Source organism: Stegostoma tigrinum, chromosome 28, assembly GCF_030684315.1.
Source record: "Stegostoma tigrinum isolate sSteTig4 chromosome 28, sSteTig4.hap1, whole genome shotgun sequence".
Taxonomy (NCBI): Eukaryota; Metazoa; Chordata; class Chondrichthyes; order Orectolobiformes; family Stegostomatidae; genus Stegostoma; species Stegostoma tigrinum.
The window spans coordinates 35,478,158-35,498,337 of NC_081381.1; the positions used below are offsets into that span (position 1 = coordinate 35,478,158).

Consider the following 20,180-nt stretch of genomic DNA (forward strand, 5'->3'; position numbering starts at 1 on the left):
TTGATCCCAGGTTCGGAGAGACTGTCTTAGAGAGAAGTTAAACTTGCACTCATTGGTGTTTAGAACAATGAGTGATGACTTTATTGTAATATACAAGATTCCCCTTGTAGCAGAGTCTAGGACCAGACGGCATAATCTCAGAGTTAGCAGTCAACCATTTATGATAGGGATGACAAAAAACTTCTGGTATGAAAGCATAATGAATCTATGATGTTCTTTACTACAGAGAGTGTCGAGGCTGGGTCGCTAAGTATATTCAAGGCTTAGACAGACAGATTCTTAAAATCAACAAGGGAATCGAGGGTTATGAGGAAAAGGCAGGAAAGTGGAGTTGATGATCAAGTGATCAATTGTGATCTCATTGAACATGGAAGTCAATGGGCCACTTGGCCTATCTCTGCTCTGATATCAATGGCCTTTTCCTAGGTTTGCACTTCATCACACTTTGGTGCAGTTCTTATTGCTTCTACAAGTAATGCTCAACATGAGGCTTGTTTTGCTGCCTTTCATACTTAAAACAAATCGGTCAAAATATTCTATGGAGTGACAAGTACCTTACCTGGACTGAAGAACGTGTTGCGTGGAACAACGTTGATTTCCTGCAGATGTTCTAGAGTCTCAGTGTGGAATAATCGAATGGAGGAGCCGGCTGAGAATGCCATCCACACCCCACCACCAGCTTTTACCATCTGAGTCACTCTCACCTCGTCATCAGGGTGGACCTCAAAACACTGCCAGATACAGGAATGGAGAAATCAGTTTATTTGTTACAGAAACTCCACCACCTTATTTTCAAAGCAGTGCCAAGCTAGATCATTTTAATTGTTTGGAAAACTGAAAATTAGAAGGGACTCCCTTCTGCTTCAAAATAAGAGTACTTCTTCTGAATTGTTGCATGCAACACCAGACATAATTTTTAGACAGCAAACAGAACATCTGATCGCAGACAGATAAGTTACTCTGGCAGCTAAGTTGTCCAGTGCAATTCACCCACACTGACAAACTGCACCGATGAATTAATTGCTCTCCAATTTTACCCTGCTCTTCTGGATGGGTAGGATGTTCCTCTATCAAAAGCATGCAGCTAAGACTCCTCAGTAAGAGGCTCAGGTTACTATTTTAACCCTGGGACATGAGCTGGGGGAGGACACTGATCAGTCTGATAAGCAGAAGCGCTGGGCACAGAAGAGGCTCAAGATGGTATATATTGAAACTTCATTTCACAGCTTTGCTTGTGCAACAAAGAATAGCAGACTTGTCCCATTGAGGGAATACTCAGGACTCCCACTTAGGTCCCTGGTGGCTGCTGTGTATTTTTCATGTGTCTCAGCATATCGCTGCATTGTTCCAAAATGTGTGCAACAGGTTTTATTTACAACTGCTTTAAAATACCTCTGCAATCTCAAAATGTTTGCATCTTGCTCACAGCTCCAGTTGCCAGCAGCAATCCTTTATTCTGTATGGGCATCACTGGCACTTGATGCCCACCCTACTCAGCCTTGAACTGATTGGCCACATTAACATTGGTCTGGAGTCACAAGTAGAACGGGAAAGAATGGCAGATTTCCTGCTTTCAGGGTCATTAGTCAACTAGATGGGTTCTTTTGACTAACTTTTAATTTCTAAACTTATTTTTATTTAATTCAAATTTCACCATTTGCCATGCTGAGATTCAAGCCCACATGCCAGAATAAAAGGCTGCAGGTCTGAATTACCATGTCATTGCTTCTGGGATGACTGCTTATTTGATCTGAATCCACATCCAGACTTAATGAACTGAGCACAGAATCGTTAACAGACTCTTATAAATCAAACACAAATTAAATGAGCACTAAATAACCGCCCCTTGAAAACCAATACTTTTTCTGTCCATTGATCACAGAATCCCTACATTGTGGAGACAGGCAATTCCTCCCAGCAAATCCACACTGACCCTCTGGAGCATCCAACCCAAACCCACCCAATCTGTAGAACCCTGCATTTCCTATGGCTAATACACCTAGCTTGCGCATCCCTGAACACCACGGGTAATTTAGTACAGCAAATCCATCCAAACTTCACTTCTTTGGACTGTGGAAGGAAACCAAAAGCACCCAGAGGAAATCCACGCAGAGAACTTTAGAATGTGAAACTCCACACAGACAGTTGCCAGAGGGTAGAATCGAACCTGGGTCTCTGGTACCGAAGGGCAGAAATGCTAGGCACTGAACCCAAGCTGTTACTTCCTGCCTCTTGCAAGCTTGTTAGTGAAAGGGGCCGTGCAGCCGAGGCCCAGCAATTACATTTGTCCAGGCTTCACGCTGGCATGGACGAAACAGCCTGAGTCACTTGCACCCCAATGTAATTGATGCTACAGTAAAGAACTGTATCATAGATAATGGGAACTGCAGATGCTGGAGAATCCAAGATAACAAAGTGTGGAGCTGGATGAACACAGCAGGCCAAGCAGCATCTCAGGAGCACAAAAGCTGACGTTTCGGGTCTAGACCCTTCATCAGAGAGCTCTGTGGAAGGGTCTAGGCCCGAAACGTCAGATTTTGTGCTCCCAAGATGCTGCTTGGCCTGCTGTGTTCGTCCAGCTCCACACTTTGTTATCTACAGTAAAGAACTCCTCGTTTAGAACCAACACAATTAACTGAGTGAAAAAAAAAGGTATTTGTATTCTTCCCTTGCCTGAAAGAGGACCCTCCAACCCCCGCCCCGTGTACCCGAGTGACACCTTTCCTTTTGGAAATCCACTGATGCTTTCAATCTTGAAGCAATTAGCTCAAAAAATTTAGGCAGGTTCATACTGTAGGTCTTTGCCCACTACAGATTAGATTTAACCAACCTGGTTTTGTTCTGTGTGGTATCCTCATAAATAAGTGAAAAAGAGAGGGAAAGAAAGATTTCCACTCCATCAGTTTGCATTGGACTGAAATCCAAATGGCAAAACGCTAGTGTACAAACAGACACCATGCAGTCCCACCGACAGATAAACATTTCAAAAGAATTCTATCGTGTCATAGAATTATTCACAACGCAGCCTAACTCAATAAACGCAAACTGTTTGGAGGACAATCATGTAGACACTGACACGGTCCCCTTTATGTATTTTCCAATCTGAACCAATTATAAAACTGACCTGAAACACTCGAAACTAAAACCTACAGTCTCCCAGTTTGTGACAGAAAAGGATGAAAAAAAATCTTTCCCAATCGATGAAAAGGCCATTCATTCCAGAAGCTTCATTAATATGTGCTGTAAATGATGGAGCTAACATCACCCTGCAATGGCAGACTATGAACTGATTAACATACTGAAGTACAATCCTGTGATTTAAATCAAGCCCCTCACCCTTACTCCAATTCAAATCAGAAACACACTAGTCTCATTTTTGTTAAATAAGCAGACTGTCCATTGACAATGTGAACAGGTAATGTGTCCATTTATTTCAGAACAAACATGTGCATTACTGTTATTAGAAGTAATGCAACACAGATGCAGCTCTTATAATTTAAAAAGAAAATCAATGAGAATAATTGTGAATATCAAACAAACACCATAGAACACAGCACATTTAAGATTCCCCAAAGTATTATTGAGCTGTTCACTTCATGAAGATTCCAGGATAAATGTCACCGATGTACTCTGCTATTTCTTCTAAGTCAAGACACCCAAAAGAATGCTATAAATCAGCAGCAGGAAGCAGAGGTCACGAAGCCTTCCAACTGTTATTTCTCCTTCTGATTGCTAACCAGCGGACAATGTTTTGCGTGATGAGATTTAGCTCGGTCGTGACGCCCTTCACACAGCTTAGAGTGTATCTAGGCTGACACTTCAAGAATGGACTCTTTAGAGATGCATGTGAGAATAAAAGAGTGCCTGAGGAACAACACTCAGTAAGGGTCCACGTCTTCAGTGAACGGGATGAGAAAGAGAAACAGAACAGTGCCAGGAACGTTTGAAATTTACAGCTCAGAGGCTGTCAAATTCAGCTTAAATCTACTGAGATCTAGATTAAGCATTTTTTTTTTAAAAAAGGGGAGGTTGAAAAAGCCCAGTCAGCCTTGCAAGCTAGACTAATTTTTTTCCAGTTCATTGATGACAGATGCTTTAGCAAATAGAATACATTGAGTCCCTGTCAAGAATATTTCAACAGAGTAGCTGAGATCAAGATTTCTCTTTCTCTCCTATTCCTCTAGTTTCACAGCGCATCCAAAAATAATCTCACACAAAGAAAATCAGCCTCTCAAAATTTCAGCAGTTCTCTGCATATTGTCAGAATATCTCATCAATAGCCCAAGGAGGACGCAAAAACAAACAGAAATCAAGTTAATTTGTGATTCAACAATTCATTCTATAAATCTGATGGTTTTGTGTGTAATAATTATGGAAGGAGTGAATAAAAACATTCTCCCGATGTATCATTATAAAAAGAAAGAGAGAGAGTTATGTGCATTTGTTACAACATTGGGTTATACCTCACTCAATGGTAGCATTCAGTTCTGTGCCAGGTGATTATGTGAAATTCAAGAACACGAAACACACAACACAGGTCATTTAGCCTAAATAGAAACCAAAAGAACTGCAGATGCTGGAAATCAGAGACAAAAAAAACAGAAATTGCTGGAAAAGCTCAGCAGGTCTGGTAGCATCTGTGGAAAGAAATCAGAGTTAATATTGTGGGTGACCCAAAAAGTTAATGATTTCTCTCCACAGCTGGTGCCAGGTCATTTAGCCTAACCACTCTGTGCCAGTTTTTACTCCTTACTCAATCCATTGCCTAGCCTAATTTAGCTATTAGTTTAACTTTCCATTCCCTTTTCTTTAGTATGCTCCTCAAGGCTTCTCTCAAGTGTATCTAAACAATTCGCCTCAATTACTCCATATGTTAGGAAGTTTCACATTCTCTCATCACTGAGTAGATAAGTTTCTTCTGAATTCCCACTTGGGTTTCTTGGTGAATACTGACAGTCTCTGGTTTTCCCCTTCCACCCAAGTGGAAAGATAATCTTTGTACAAAATCTCAATTCAGTCACACTCTGCAAGTGGCTAAGCTTTTAAAATCAGCCCAGTGTGTTTACTAAGCTAATACTCGATTGTGTTAAGTCAGCCCCTCCCAATAGCAGGGGACCAGCCTATTTATCCTTTCTTACCTGGTGTAACCTCACAGATAACTTCAGTCATCTTCTGCACCTTTTCCAGTGCCTCTATTACCATTTTCTAATATATCAACTGTACTCTCATTTAACATAACTTTTCTTCTTTCAAATTCAATTCCTCTGGAAATAAACGCAAGTGCTTGGTTTGCCATTTTATGGCTTTATTGACCCACAGTTACAACATTTATCATTGGTATATTTGCACTCCTGCAATCATTTGCTACTTCATCCCCTTCTAGATTCGTAATTGCTAAAGTGCGATTTGTGACTCTGTTTTCCTTGTTTCCATGTGGAGACAAGGTTTCATCATCATTGCTGCCAATGTTAAGCTTACATTTGCAGAAGTCTTTGAGCACATTCTCTCCCCCTTTTGAAAGGGTTGCAGATCAGGATCTTACTCCAGAGACTTATGCACAAAATTTAGACTGACTTGTTAGGACAGTACTGGAGGATTGCTCCGCTGTTGAAAATGATGCTGCTGTAGCAAATTAACCCCATCTATTCTCAGGTACACAATGAGATATGAAGTAACTGTTGGGAGAAGTTCAGTGATGTGCCTCCTGTTGTTTGAACCAATAATTATCCCTTAACCGTAAACTGAAACAGAATTTTTAAAAAAATTTCATTGCTATTTGTGGGTGTCTGCAAAGTGGCTGTTATAGTCATAGAATCATAAAGCAGGGAAATAGACCATTTGGTCCAAACAATCAATGCTAAACATAATCCCACCTACCTGCTCCTAGCCATATCCCACCAACCCCTTTCCTGTTCACGTACTTATCTACGTACTTTTAAATGTTGTAACCGTGCCCACAACCACCACTTCCCTCGGGAAGTTCGTTCCACACTCACACTTATGTGTAAAAAAAAACCTGCCACTCGTTTCTTTAAATCTCTCTCCCCTCACTTTAAAAATATGCCCCTAGTCATAATACTAGGGAAAAAGACACCCACCCTTAACCCTATCTATAGATCTTATGATTTTATAAACTTCTATCTGGTCATGTCTCAGTCTTCTACACTCCACTGAAAAATGTCCCAGTCGATCCAGTCTTTCTTTATAGCTGAGACCTTATAAACCCAGCAACATGCTGATATAACGCTTCTGAACCCGCTCTAGCCAACAATTGCACAAAAAACCCCATCATGCACAACAGCATCAGAGGAGGACAGCAGAGTGCACAGGGATAGGGCAGAGAACTGGTGGTTGCAGGATGGTGAATGGTTCATATACCAAGGGATACAAATTAAAAATTAAAATCAAGACAGAAATAAAAGTCAGGCAGAATTTATTTTCACTGGAAGGAACAAGAATTGTACATGAAGAGCCAGTGATGCATAAAAAAATCTGTTCGGGCCTGAAGTAGGGGCATTTATAAAAACAGAAGGAACGGAGAAATAGGTTTTTAAAAACAAGCTGGCCAAAGCTTAATGTAATTTTCTGTTCTAGAAAATTTTGTTGTTGATGAACTCACGGACTCTGAAGAATTGTGGTGTATGTCCAAGTCTGCCAAGAAAGACAACAGTGCCCCTTTAAGGTTAAATGGATTAGAGCACATTTTGTGCCAAAAGAAACTGCAATAATACTCTGGTGTCAGAGCAGTAAGCAACATCTGCTAGTTAATTCTATTGCTGCTAGTGGGAGCATCTAAATCCATTTTTGCTTCATGTGGCTTTCATAAAATATTCTCACAGAAATTAATCAAAGATCATTTTCTGCAGAGTATGCACACTCCTGCCCACTTTGTAATGCAAATGGCTCAAGCTTCTCACAGCTAATATGAATTTTTAATGTTTTATGCAAAGCCTTAAGAGATCCTATCATTTAAAAATAAATTTTAAAATTGTCCTCCATCATCAAAGAGATGGGTTTATGGCTCCAGCTGTGCAAAGATTTTACTGACTGCCAGGAAAAGTAGTCAGCAGATAGGAGTTATGCCTACAAATAAAAGGCTTCTGATATGGCACTCACAAACAAAATCTTACAGATAGCACATGCACCATGTGTCAAAAGTGAGACAGATTGCAAGCATCAGATACTTTAGTACCAAATCAATCAAATTAGAAGCAACTTCATCATTTTCAGACTGCCTCGAAACTTCTGCTTGGTGCTCCTCTCAAATTTCTCCTCATGATCCAAGTGCCAAATGCATCAGCCCACAAACCTTTCAATGACCCGACCGCACCATGTTACCGACAATCTTCAACCCTCAGATTCTCAAGGCTGTCAAAACTCCTTGCATCCCTCTCCCTTACAATGATCTGCAGCCTACTTTTCTACAACCTCATCACACTGACTGCTCTGGTCTGGAAACTGTATTGGTTGGCCAGAGATAGAGATAGCAGGCCAATTCTCAACAACACCATCATTCTTCTATAGTACTTTGGGAGTGGAAGTATGGAGGATACAGTATTTGGTTAACTCAAACAACTATCATTAATGCATTGTGAAGTTATTTCACTGTTTTATGCTTCAGGAAAATAAAACAATCATTTCACTTTCCCTTTATGTTGGTATTTCTTGTGAAATATTTGGACAAGTGCAGTTGAAAAGCTTCAAAATGCTTCGTTTTACAGACAAATATTTATGCTGTGTTTTCTAGCTTATACACTTGTGAGATAAGGCTTTCAAATGTCAATTCTATAATCCAGAGAATTCACAAATCCAGAAATGACTTGGTCCCAAGCACAAAGTAAAACAGAACTGCTCCGAAGATCATACTGGACTTGGAACTTTTGCTCAGTTCCTCTCTCCACATGTACCATCAGATCTGCAGAGTTTCTCCAGCATTACTTTAAAATCATCCAATTTTCTCTCCCAACCTTCTCAACATTAGCATTTCCTTAAGGAGTTGAGTCAACAGGGCAGCTACTTACAAACTTAGAGCTAATGTAGAAGTAGCTTGATGAAAATTGTGGAAACCAACATACAGATCAGTGTCAACCCGTAGCAGCTGGGTAGAATAAAAAATGCACACAATCTGTAATAAAATGTTATTAATGCAGATCATCAAATTATCAGATTGTTGTACAGGCCCATCTGGTTTACTAAGGGATGTCAGGAGAAGTCTGGCCTTCAATCTGTACTGGCCTACACACCACTCCAAACCCATAGCAGTGTAGACTTTTAACTGCCCTCTGAAATGGCCTGGCAAGCTGCTCAGTTGTTACATTAACCAGAGATGGTTAATAAATATTAACCTTCCCCTGCATGTCCTCATCCCAAGAATGGCTAACTAAAAATCTACCCTACGTAGCTTTCATTAAATCATTTTCATTTCACCTGCAGACACAACAGATCGTGCAAATTACAGTCATTACCTCCTGACGCATGCCTTTATGGAAATCCCATCCTGACAAAGAACTGTGCACCTCGCCACTGCAAGGTCAGTCAACAAAGGATAAACACTTAAAGTGAAAAACACAAATGGCACAGCCATTGTAATTCTGCAAAGAATTTAGATTTTTCTTTCTCATTGTAATATGGACATCAATATGGCAGACAGCATACACGATTTGTATTCTCCCCAAGTTTATAGAGTCATAGAGCATTGAAACAGACCCTTCATTCCAACCTCTCCGTGCCAACCACAATCCCAAACTGAGCTGATCACACCTGTCTGCTCCTAGCCCATAATCCCTCCAAACCTTTCCAATTGATGTACTCATCTAATTGGCTTTTAAACATTGTAAATGTGCCCACAACCACCACTTCCTCAGGAAGTTCCCTCCACATGCAAACCACCCCGTGTAAAATATTTGCTCCTTATGTCTTTTTTTTTTTAAAATCGCCCTACTCTCACCTTAAAAATATGTCCCCTAGTCTTGAAATCCCCCATACTTGGGGGATACACTTACCATTAACCCAATCTATACCTCTCATGGCCTTTCAAACCACAATAAAGGTCACCTCTGAATCTCGTATCCTCCAGTGAAAGAAGTCTCAACCTATCCAGCTTTTCTTTGTAACTCAAACCTTCCATTGCCGCCAACATCTGAAAAGTCTCTACTGAGCCGTTTGAGTTTTTTTAAATGCATTCATTTATGGATGTGGACACTATCACCTCAGGCCACATTTATTGCCCATTTCTAATATCCTTTGAGGGGGTGCTGGTGAACATCCGTCATGAACTGCTGTAGTCCACGTCATGTAGGTACACCTACAGTACTGATACATTAAGGAGCTAGAGGGTCGTGGTACCCAGTTCGGCCACTACTATCTGGGAGAGAGAGAAATACAGTTTCTCAATGCATTAATATATTCGAATTTTCACATTGAAGCAACCAGAAATGGGAGGGGGATGAAAGAGTTCAACAATTCACTTTGTAAGTTCACCTCAAGGCATTAGATTCAAGCTCGATTTGCTGCAGCAAAAAGGAGGGAACCTAGATCTCATTAACTTGATTAAAAATACCAAAAGAACTGTGGATGCTGTAAATCAGGAGCAAAAACAGAAATTGCTGGAAAAGCTCAGAAGATCTGGCAGCATCTGTGAAGAGAAGTCAGTTTCAGTTTTCAGTCCAAAATGTTAACTCTGACTTCTTTTCACAGATGCTGCCGGACCTGCTCAGCTTTTCCAGAAACTTCTGTTGTCTGATTTTGAACTTGATTTAAAGGCTGGTCATGCAGCAGAATGCTCAAGGAAGGAGGACCAACTTTCAGTAATACCAGCGTACATACCCGGGTAGTGAAGCAAGCAACATTGATCAACGTGACCTTGTTCCGACAGCTAGCCCACACCATCTCATCCACTGCCAGCAGAGATTCGACTGTAGCAGAGCCAACCTTTACCAAGTGGGGAGTATCCCATTCCCATTTCCCATCTGGAGAATGGAAGAAGAAAAAGATTGGATGAGTTGGAGCAAAATGAGATTCCCTGATCACCATCACGCACTATTGGGAATCAATTCAGCAGTAAAACACAAAAGGTATCCAATAGGTGAAATTGAGCCTGAAAATTTACAAACGGCCAAAGACACCCATTTATCTCCCAACACAGTCCCTGACAGAGGCTCATCAGATGGAGTAAGGGAGGGAGGGCATTCACCTTTATTCCATGCCAGTAGCTGGTCGAATTGCACATAGTGATGACTCCATCGATTTTAGTGACGTCCATAAGTTCAAGCCCATAGGTAAGTATTTAAAACAAAAACAGATATTTTGAGCGAGACATGCCCAAGTGACTGGTGAGACCAGATTGAAAATCTACAGTCTCGTTCTTGCTTGGTTTGATTGATCAGTTTTAGAAAACCGACCCCTACACATTGCCCAAGGGCCTGATGAGAGGTCCCGCAGTAACCAGGAGAATGTTATCGTGCCATCTTACAGCTGGAGGTCAGGAGTTGGGCAGAGGAAGTAATGCCACATACCCAACATTTAACCACACACTCACCACTTGTCCTGGTGTATGCTGCGACAGTCCCATCCTGCAGGCCAGCAAACAAAACGTTCATCAAATGCTTGAGGCACACAACAGGCACCTCTCCGGGGCTTTTAAATATAAACAAGCACCGGGTTGCCATGTCAACACTCGCATATCCCACAACACTGAAAGGAAAGATAGATTAGTTGTCAGGCATCTGGTTGGATTGAAATCAAAATTAGGTACACAATCACGCACGCGCACACAGACGCACACACACAATCAAGGGTATTTCTGTGCTAACACTGGCAGACAATTGTTGGCATCTTACATTCTCCTCCATGCTCCAGATCCTGGAACTGTTATTACTCTCTCACACACCACCGTCTCCCTTTGCTCTACCCATCCACCAACCAAAACGTTTATATAGGATCATACCTCTGGCTATTCAGAGGATAGTGAGTTGGTGGAACAATCTCTCCCAGAAAGCCATGAAGGCAGCATCACTGAATATACTTAAAGGCAGAAGTAGTTAGATTCCTGACTGAAAAATAAGTCAAAAGGAGATGGGGCGACCAGGAGAATGGAGCTGATACCATAATCAGAGCAGCCAAGGCCTTATTGAATGTCGGGAAGGGCTTGATAGGCTGAATGGCCTGTTCTTGCTCTTAGTTCCTATACTTTTAACCGCTGCCTTTGAAATTGTTCTTCACTACAGGAGTCAGAGTCTTGACAAGATGATTAGGAGAGGTGAAGGACGGAAAAACTTTGAAACAATACTGAAAACAAATAAACAAAACAAACATTCTGCCTGATTGGAATTAAACTCAAACTTTGAATTTTTCCAACTTTACATGGGGAATATTCAGTACAGATTAAGAGATCCATTCATAAAATTAGGGGCTGTTTGACTGATGACTATATTCGGAGTTTGTAACATTAAATTGTGCGTGATTTTGTTTGCGGTCCCCATGTAAAAAGTACCCCCCCAGGCTCAGAGACAACGGAAAGCTCCATTTTGTTGACAGATTTATTTTCAACATGTCCACCTACAGCATCTAATGTACACTTTGTTCAAATTACCACCTCAGAGGTTCATTTAAAATGTATACCTGCCCTTGGGTAAGTCTGCAGCACCACACACAGGTAGGAGTCAGGTGCAAGCACACAGAACTGTGCACATTAAAAGGAAAGTTCAAGGTAAAAAACACACCAGGGGCCTAAACAGTCCAAAAGAGGGTTTGCCAGAAAATAAGGGAAAATGTTAAGGTCTTCTTTTAATTGTTGCAGCATTTGTTGCCCATTCTGATTTGAGCTACAGAAAGAGATAGAGAGCTGCATATTCCTGAACTGCTGCAGTCCGTGGGGTGTAGGAAGGGAGGGAATGTGCAGAATTTGAACCAAAAGGACAAAATACGCAAAACTTTCTTCGCATTTAGAAGATTAACTTTCTCAGTTTAGCTTCATGAAGGTGTTTCACTTCAACTATTTACTTGCATTTTATCATGCTCCTGTGCATTTTCAGTAATTTCTGCTGTGTTTTGATTGCCCAGTCTTCACATTACATTCAGCTGTAACTAAAGTATGCAGTCTGTCAACACTCAACATTTGCTTGGGCAATGGGGAGGCAGGGGGTGCAGTGCCTGCAATTGTTTGCCCTAGGTCATCAGTTCAAAGAGATCATCATATGGTACTTTTCTCGGGTGCACAGGAGGTTCATTAGTTCAGGACAGTTTTTTACTTCTTTACTGCAGGTGTCATGATATTACTGTTTTCATCAGTGGACCTGATATTGACTAGCTGATCAGTCCTGAATAAAATCAAATTAGTTACAGCTCAGGAGGCAGCCATTTGACCCACCCAGGTCTGTATTAGCTCCCTGCAGGAGCAATGAAGCTATTTCCACTTATCCTGCTTTAATAGCACTACAAACTTATTTGCTAATTACCTGGAGCAAAATGCGTTATTGAAAGCAGCAACGAAAAGCATTGCGATGCACTGTTAGTGCCTCTACCTCTGATGTAGGGGGCCTGAGTTCTAGTAAAACTCCCACCTGCCTAGAGGCGTGTCCTACCATTTCCCAACAGGTTGGATGAAAAAGACTAGTATAACATTTTAGGGCTCTTACGGCACTGTGGTATTGTCCCTACCTCTGAGTCAGGCAGCCTTGGCTCAAATCCCACCTGCTACAGAGGTGTGTAATGGCATCTATGAACAGGTTGATTGGAAAATATTTGGAAGCTGCAATCTTCTTCTTCCAGACTCTCAGGATGAGTCTTTCCAATTTCTACTGACTTGTTACTTAAAGATTTTCATTACGTTGTCATTGTCTCTTTTGCCAATCATCTTCAATTAGTTCTCGATCTTTCCAACTACTGTAACCGTTTTTCCCCGATCTACTCTATTCAGACCTCATGATTTTGAGCACCTTGATCAAGTCTCTGCTCAATCCCTTGTCCAGAAGGAGAACAGTCTCAGCTTCTCCAGTCTGTCGATATCATGATATTCTTCACCCTGGAACCATTCTTGTCAATCTGTTCTCTATGTTCTCCAATATCTTTATATCCTTTGTAAAGTGTGGTGCCCAGACATGGATGCAGTACTCTGGTTGATAGTAAACCAATATTTTATACGTTTGTATCATAACCATCTTGTTTTTGAAAGAAAGGCTTGCATTTATATAACATTTTCATGACCAGAGGATGCTTCAAAAGCACTTTACAGCCAGAGAGGATGTTTAAAGTATTGTTGGTGTTATAAAGTAGCAAGTGGGATAGCCAATTAGCACACAGCAGCTATCCAAATAAAACAATATTGTATTATCAGCCAGAGAATGTGTGATATTGATCAAGGGATCAATATTAGTCAGGACACCAGGGGAAAAAACCCTGCCCTTGTCTCAAAGTGGTTTCATTGCATCATTTGCATCCACCCAAGCTATCAGATGAAACATTAATTTAATGGCTCATATAAAATATGGCACATGTGGCAGTGTAGCATACCCTCAGTACTGCACTGAAGGTCACTGTAGAACTAAGAGTAGGTGGAACACAATTTTTCTGAAGCCATATACATATCTGTTTCCATTTCTGATGATGAAGATTACTTATGAACAATTAGCAGTCAGTTGCTTCGCTAATCTAATCTCAATTAAATGCACTGTGCTTCACAATGGTTTATCATACACAGCATGATCCAATCACTGGTCAAGAATAAGAATTAGTGAATTTGTATTGGGAAATGGACCTTAGGGTCTCCCCAAAGACATACATAACATCTGCTCATTTCTCTCCAATTTTTCTGTTGGAGAATAAGCATTGAGCATCAAGTAAAACAAAAGAAATAATTTGCATATATATGGCACCTCAATGTCCAACACACGTTCATGGTCAATGAAAAGTTTCAGGATGGCATTGTAGCTCAGTGGTTAGCACCGCTGCCTCTCAGTGAGAGACCCCCCGGTTTGACTCCAGCCTTGGGCGAATGTCAGTGTGGAGTTTGCACATTCTTTGCGTGGGTTTCTTCCAGGTTGTCTGGTTCTTTACCCCTCCGGCTCCTACGGTCCAAAGATGTGCAGAGGTGTACAGGCTTGCTGGTTTGGCCATGGGAACTGCAGGGTTATAGAGATAGGGGTGGAGGTTGGGTCTGGCTGGGATGCTCTTCAGAGGGTCAGTGTGGACTCAATGGGCTGAATGGTCGTCTTCCACATTGTAGGATTTCTATGTTGTAACACATGCAAATTAGATACTAAATTGCATACAGCAAAGCCCCTCAAACTGGTCGAGAAATAAATATTGCTTTAGGACTCTGGAAGAGCTTCTTGTTCTTCTCTGAAATAGTGCCAGGAATCTTTTAAGTCCACAGTAACAGGACAGTCATAGTCAGAGATTAATGTTTGTGATGAAAGGTTTGTCATTTACATTAACAGATATTAAGCTTGTAACTAGTTTTGTATATTCGTGTGAGGTGATTAATAGCTAACTAGGTTAATCATTTTGCAGAGATAGTAGAACTGCAGATGCTAGAGAATCTGAGATAACAAAGTGTAGAGCTGGGTGAACACAGCAGGCCAAGCAGCATCAGAGGAACAGGAAAGCTGACATTTCGGGTCTAGACCCTTCTTTAGAAATGGCATTTCTGAAGAAGGGTCTAGACCCAAAACATCAGCTTTCCTCTTCCTCTGATGCCGCTTGGCTGCTGTGCTCATCCAGTTCTACACCTTGTTATCTCCAATCATTTTGCATCTGTTTTTAATGGATCATAGAGCTGATGATTGAAAGCCTCCTGGGGTGTTCATGGAAGCTTGTTTATATAGTAGGGCTTTATGACAGGAGAATAGAAAAATTAACCCTTTAGCTTAGCAGAAGTTAACACAAGCAGTTTCTCTTTAAATTTAGATAAAAGCCTCTGAATTTAGCTCAAAGACAACATGACTGCAGTCAGATCCAAGAATAGTTTCTCCAAGAATAGTTTCTCCAAGAATAAGACATCTGTACAGAACAATTGAGGAAATAATTAGCTCAATGAAAGGGTATTGTTTGTTAAAACTTCCAGACCAGGTGTGTTCAGTTATAAACCTGCATTTATTATTCAAAGCTGAGAAAGGCAAAGATCTCAGTTCTGTGAATATGCAAGGAAAAAGGCTTTCCAGCACTGGTATGGAGGTCAAAGCAGGAAAGTCAAACTCACAGATTTGATAGGGCAGCACAAGCTATCTGGATTTTGAATAACAGTAAAGTGATGGTGCTGGAGAGTAGATGGGATTTTAGTTTGCTGCGTATTTGAAATCTTTTAAAATGGGTTCTACTTTTGTTTTGATCTATTTATTGTCCTTTTCTCAGTTGTATTTTGTTATTAAAACATGGAAGACCACCAGTTTAAATTGAAAAAAAAACAAAGTTTGATCTATTGAGTCACGTTTCATTCTGGGATCAGGCTTGTCAAGTAGTAATGTCAGCCAGGATTATAACACCCATCATCCTGAAAATGGCAGCTCCAACACAGGGCTCCTTTCGAGCATTGAGAACCAAGATCAACAGTGATAGTTCACTTTTCAGTGATTTGGACAACGCTCACAATCTGCCAATGTAAGTAATAGCCACTTGGTTAAAATGCCAGAATTAATGTTGCATTGGTCATCTGCATCCCAATTCTGACCATATCCTGTTCACCATTTGGCCACTTGTGTACTCACCTAAATTGGTGCTCATTCCAATAATGACCCCTATTTAAAATTCTCAAACTGATGTTCAAATTCCTTCCCAATTTTATGGCCATCTCTTGGTTCTTCTGAACCAAGACCTGTGTGCTCCTCCAACTCAGGCTTGTTTTTGTTCAGATCTGGTTTCCTTTACTCTATCCTTGGTCTTCAGCTCCCAGCTGAAAGCAGTAGAATTCCCTCTTGAACTGCTCCATCAATTTCTCCCAGCCTTGAAATTGATCCTCAAAATCTATTCCTTGAAGCATGAATTTGGCCAGTTGACCTAATAGCTCATATGGCCTGGTGTTAACCTTGGATTGACAGCATTCCTGCAAGATACCTTTGCAAATACAGACTACCTCCGCAAAATGGCAGGTTAAATGTAAATTGAATTTAGTTGAGCTGCCCCCTTACAGTTCAGTAGCCTGTCCAAAAGATTGCCTAAGTTCAGGCATTTCGAAAGGAAAAGGTAGCTAGCAGTGTTTTCAGAACTGTTCTCAGCATGTATCAGCATCTGCTGAAGTAACTGGAAGCAGGGAGGAAAACAAAATAATGCAAATTGAACCGAAAGACAAAAGAAAATAATTTCTAGCACCTTTTACCTTCTCAAAACATCCCAGGATTTGACTAAACTGAGCACATTTGAAAAGTCTTCACTGTTGTATTGTAGGAAATACGGCAACTAATTTACACGCAGAAAATGTCCACAAATGGCAGAGATAAAAACTGGATTGTCAGATCTTGTTTGAGGGATAAATATTGGCCAGGGCACCATGTTCTTCCTTAAAGTAGCCTGATAGGATTTTTTTTTTGCATTTTGCTGAAAGAGCAGACAGAGTCTCTGTTTGATCATGGTATGTGTATCTCAGACAATGCAGCATCTCTGCAGTAGGACCATCAGCCTAAATTTCACGGAGAGTGACTTGAACCAAAACTTTCTTACGTGGTGGCAAGTGAGTCAGCCACAGCTGCAGCTTAACTATTGTTGTTGAAAAGAAAAACCATTCTGGATTAATTAATAACAGAAGCACAGAAAACAGGCCGAATAGCAGCCTTCCATCTGCCAGCTCTTAAAAAGACCAACTCAGCAAGTCCTGCTCCTCTGCTTTCTCCTCTTTCGCAATTGGAAATGTTTCTGTCAGTTTACTCTGCTCAGAACCCCCATGATTTTGACCACTTCTATCAAGTGTCTATTCATCTCCTCTGAAAGGGGCACAGCCCCAGCTCTGCCAGTATATCTACGAAACTGAAAATTCTCATCCACTGATAATTAGTTTAAATCCCCGCTGCACTCACTCCACTGCCTTCATATTCTTCCTAAAATGTGGCGAACAGAAATTGAGACAAAGTTCCAGTTGAGACCAGGCCTGTGTTTCGAAAAACATGCACTACAATGTTCTTGCTAAGCTACAGTTTATAAAACCTTGGATCCTAAACCCCCAACTCAGTTCTTTGGCTCCTGCCTTCCTTCCTTTTGCTGAGCAAAGCGTAGGATTCAACTTCTTTGTTCTTCCTACGAAAATATATCCCTTCACACATCTTGGTAATAAACTCAAGAGCTTAATTTTAAAGGGAAAGATTTCAAAGGTACCCAGGAGCCAGATTTTTCCACACAGGTGATGGTTTGTTATGTGGAATAAACTGCCAAGAGTAGTGGTGTTGTTGGGAGATACAGTTACAAATTTAAAAGACATTTGGACAGATACATGAATAAGTAAGGTTGAGTGTGATATGGGCCAAACAGACTAGTTTTGTTTAGGAAGTCTGGTCAGCACAGACGAGTTGAACAGAAGGTCTGTTTTGGTACTCCGTTACTCTATAGCTTAATCTGCGATGTGCCTGCTCATTCACCGGCAGTGAGACAGGAAAATTAGCTCAGTTGGCTGAACGGCTGGTTGGTGACACAGAATGAAACTGACAGTCTTGGTCTAACGAGAGAGCAGCCCTACGGTCATATAGGTCAATGGAGACCTCTTACATTCCACCAGTCTGCCTACATCCATCTTCATGATATCCATCATTATTCCTCACATTTCAAAAATCTTCCAAGTTTTGTGTCTTCAGCACTTCTGCTATCATTTCCTGTACGAGGCTAGGTCATAAGTTCATGAAAAGCAGCAATTCAAGTATCAAGCCCTAGAGAACATCATTTTATATGTCACCCTCTTATCTACTAAACTATCATCTACTGCAGTACCACTCTGTTTCCGTCATCTAGCCAATGGAATATCCATGCTGCCAATCCCCTGTTCAAACCTTGGGCTGTAACTTTGCTGGCACTTCCATTTTATGGTAATTTTACATGGCACACCATCACATGCATTTTGGAAGTTCAGGTAAAATCAATATTTAAGAATGTTATATTTAGTAGTAGGAGTTTATAATTTAACAATTAAAAATTATTTTGAATATTTAAACTACATTAAGCTCATGAGGAACTATTGGGGGAGACACAAACAAGAGTCTCTTTGGAGTTGACAAGAGAACAAAACGTGACTGACCCCTTCTGTTCCAAACTGATATTACATTCACTCAGCTGTGCTGAAAGATTATTTCAGCACTTTCGTTACACTGCTTGGAAACAGAGTCATTCAACACAGATTCAGACCCTTCAATCCATCTGATCCGTGCAGATCAAGTTTCCAAAACCAAATTAGTCCCAAATCCCTATTAACCTTTCCTCTTCATGTACCTGTCCAAATGTCCTTTCAGATGTCATAACTGCACCTGCATCTACCACTTCCTCAGGCAGTTCAATCCACATACAAACCATCCTGTGTGAAAATGTTTCTGCTCAGATCCCTTTTAAATCTTTTCCCTCTCAACCTAGACCTATGTCCCCTAGTTTTGTACTCCCCTGCCCTGTGGAAAAGATCTTTGCTATTCACCTTATCTATGCCTCTCATGATTAAAAATAAACTCTATTAGGTCACGCCACAACCTCCTACACTCCAGTGAAAAATGACCCAGACTATCCAGCCTCTCCTTACAGCACAAATCTTTCCACTCCCTGGTCAAGATTGCTGATTCATTGTACAGAGCTGCTGCTCATCTTTGCCAATATTGACAACTCTGCGACAGAAGTTATACTTAAACAAACATGCTACTCTGTGAATTTCATGCTGGTTACATTAGTGCCGTTGATTGAAACTCTTCCACAATATGAGCATCTAACACTACTGGATAACTAAAATAAATTGCTGGAGAAATTCAGCAGGTTGGGTATCATATGTGGAAAGAAATTAGAGTTAGCATTGTGAATCCAGTGAACCTGTTTCAGAGCATTCTGAAGGGTCACCAAGTTTGAAACAATAACTCTGCTTTCTTTCCACAGATGCTGAGTTTCTTTAGCAATTACTGTTTTAGTTTCAGATTTTCAGCATCTGCAGTTTCTTGCATTACTTCTGGATGTCTGTAGGGTCCTCATTCAAACTAGCACAAGTATTTTCTTCAATCTTGTCAGAGAAGGCGCCATTTCCCACATCAAACATCACAATTTCAAAACGAGATCAACAATTCAGTGCCTATGTTTTGTTCTTTTTTAAGAGCTTCCACACAAATAGAAACACACTATTTGAGAAGTATTGGTCAAGAAACAAACAAACATTTAACACTGTAAAGTAAACACAGGATAAAACTGAACAGATCAGGGAAATCCCTCGCTGCAGAAGCTTTGAAATTGTGTCGCAGGAGGTTAATAACATGTTTCTGATTAAATTCTTTTGCTTGCTTTTTCAAAGAACCTGTTCAAGCCATTCTAAAAGGAAAGCAAAATAACAAGGGCACTGAAAAATAGAAATAAAATTGAAAATGCTGGAAACACTCATCTGCAGAAGGTGCTATCAGATTCTGCTGAGATGTTCGACTCAATCCTGACAGACTGGGTGTTGTATACGTGGGGTGAATGCCTTAAGTGATCAAGTATGGATTGGGGTACCACTGCTCTAATCTACCTGAAAGACTCTTAGTGAGTACACGATATGAAGCTTATGTAAATTTACAGCATGAACATGATCTACAGTATCATTAACCTCAAAACTGTCGTCCACAAACTCCTCCTTTATTCTGACTGAAGCCCCATGACATTAAGACCATACAAAATAAGAACAGGAGTAGGCCATTCGGCCCCTCAAGCCTGCTCTGCCATTCAATAGGATCACTTCTGACACAATATCCTTCATATTCACTTTCCGCATCATGGCTTGGTATGACAATTGCTCCGCCCAGGACTGTAAGAAACTACAAATCATCATGCAAGCCAACCTTCCACCCACTGACTCCAACTACACTACTCGCTGCCTTGGGAAGGCAGCCAACATAATCAAAGACCGATCTCACCCCAGTTATAATCTCTTCTATTGGGCAGAAAATACAAAAGCTTCTACACGTGTACAAACAGATTCAAGAACAGCATTCCCCCGCCCCCGCCATTGTTAATAGACTTCTGAATGGAGCTCTCAAATTTTAAATTTA

General features: G+C 40.8%; 1 protein-coding gene across 8 annotated transcripts in view; it reads right to left on the reverse strand.

Moving 5' to 3' along the window:
• Positions 1-20,180, reverse strand: part of LOC125466721 (rho guanine nucleotide exchange factor 10-like protein) — a 187,874-nt gene that overhangs the window by 11,420 nt on the left and 156,274 nt on the right. For all 8 annotated transcript variants that reach the window (XM_048561632.2, XM_048561636.2, XM_048561635.2 and 5 more), the window contains 3 exons: positions 10,538-10,692; positions 9,826-9,968; positions 560-731 (listed from right to left, as the gene is read on the reverse strand). In XM_048561632.2, coding sequence (XP_048417589.1) covers positions 560-731; positions 9,826-9,968; positions 10,538-10,692 — 470 coding nt within the window. The remainder of the gene's footprint in view (positions 1-559; positions 732-9,825; positions 9,969-10,537; positions 10,693-20,180) is intronic.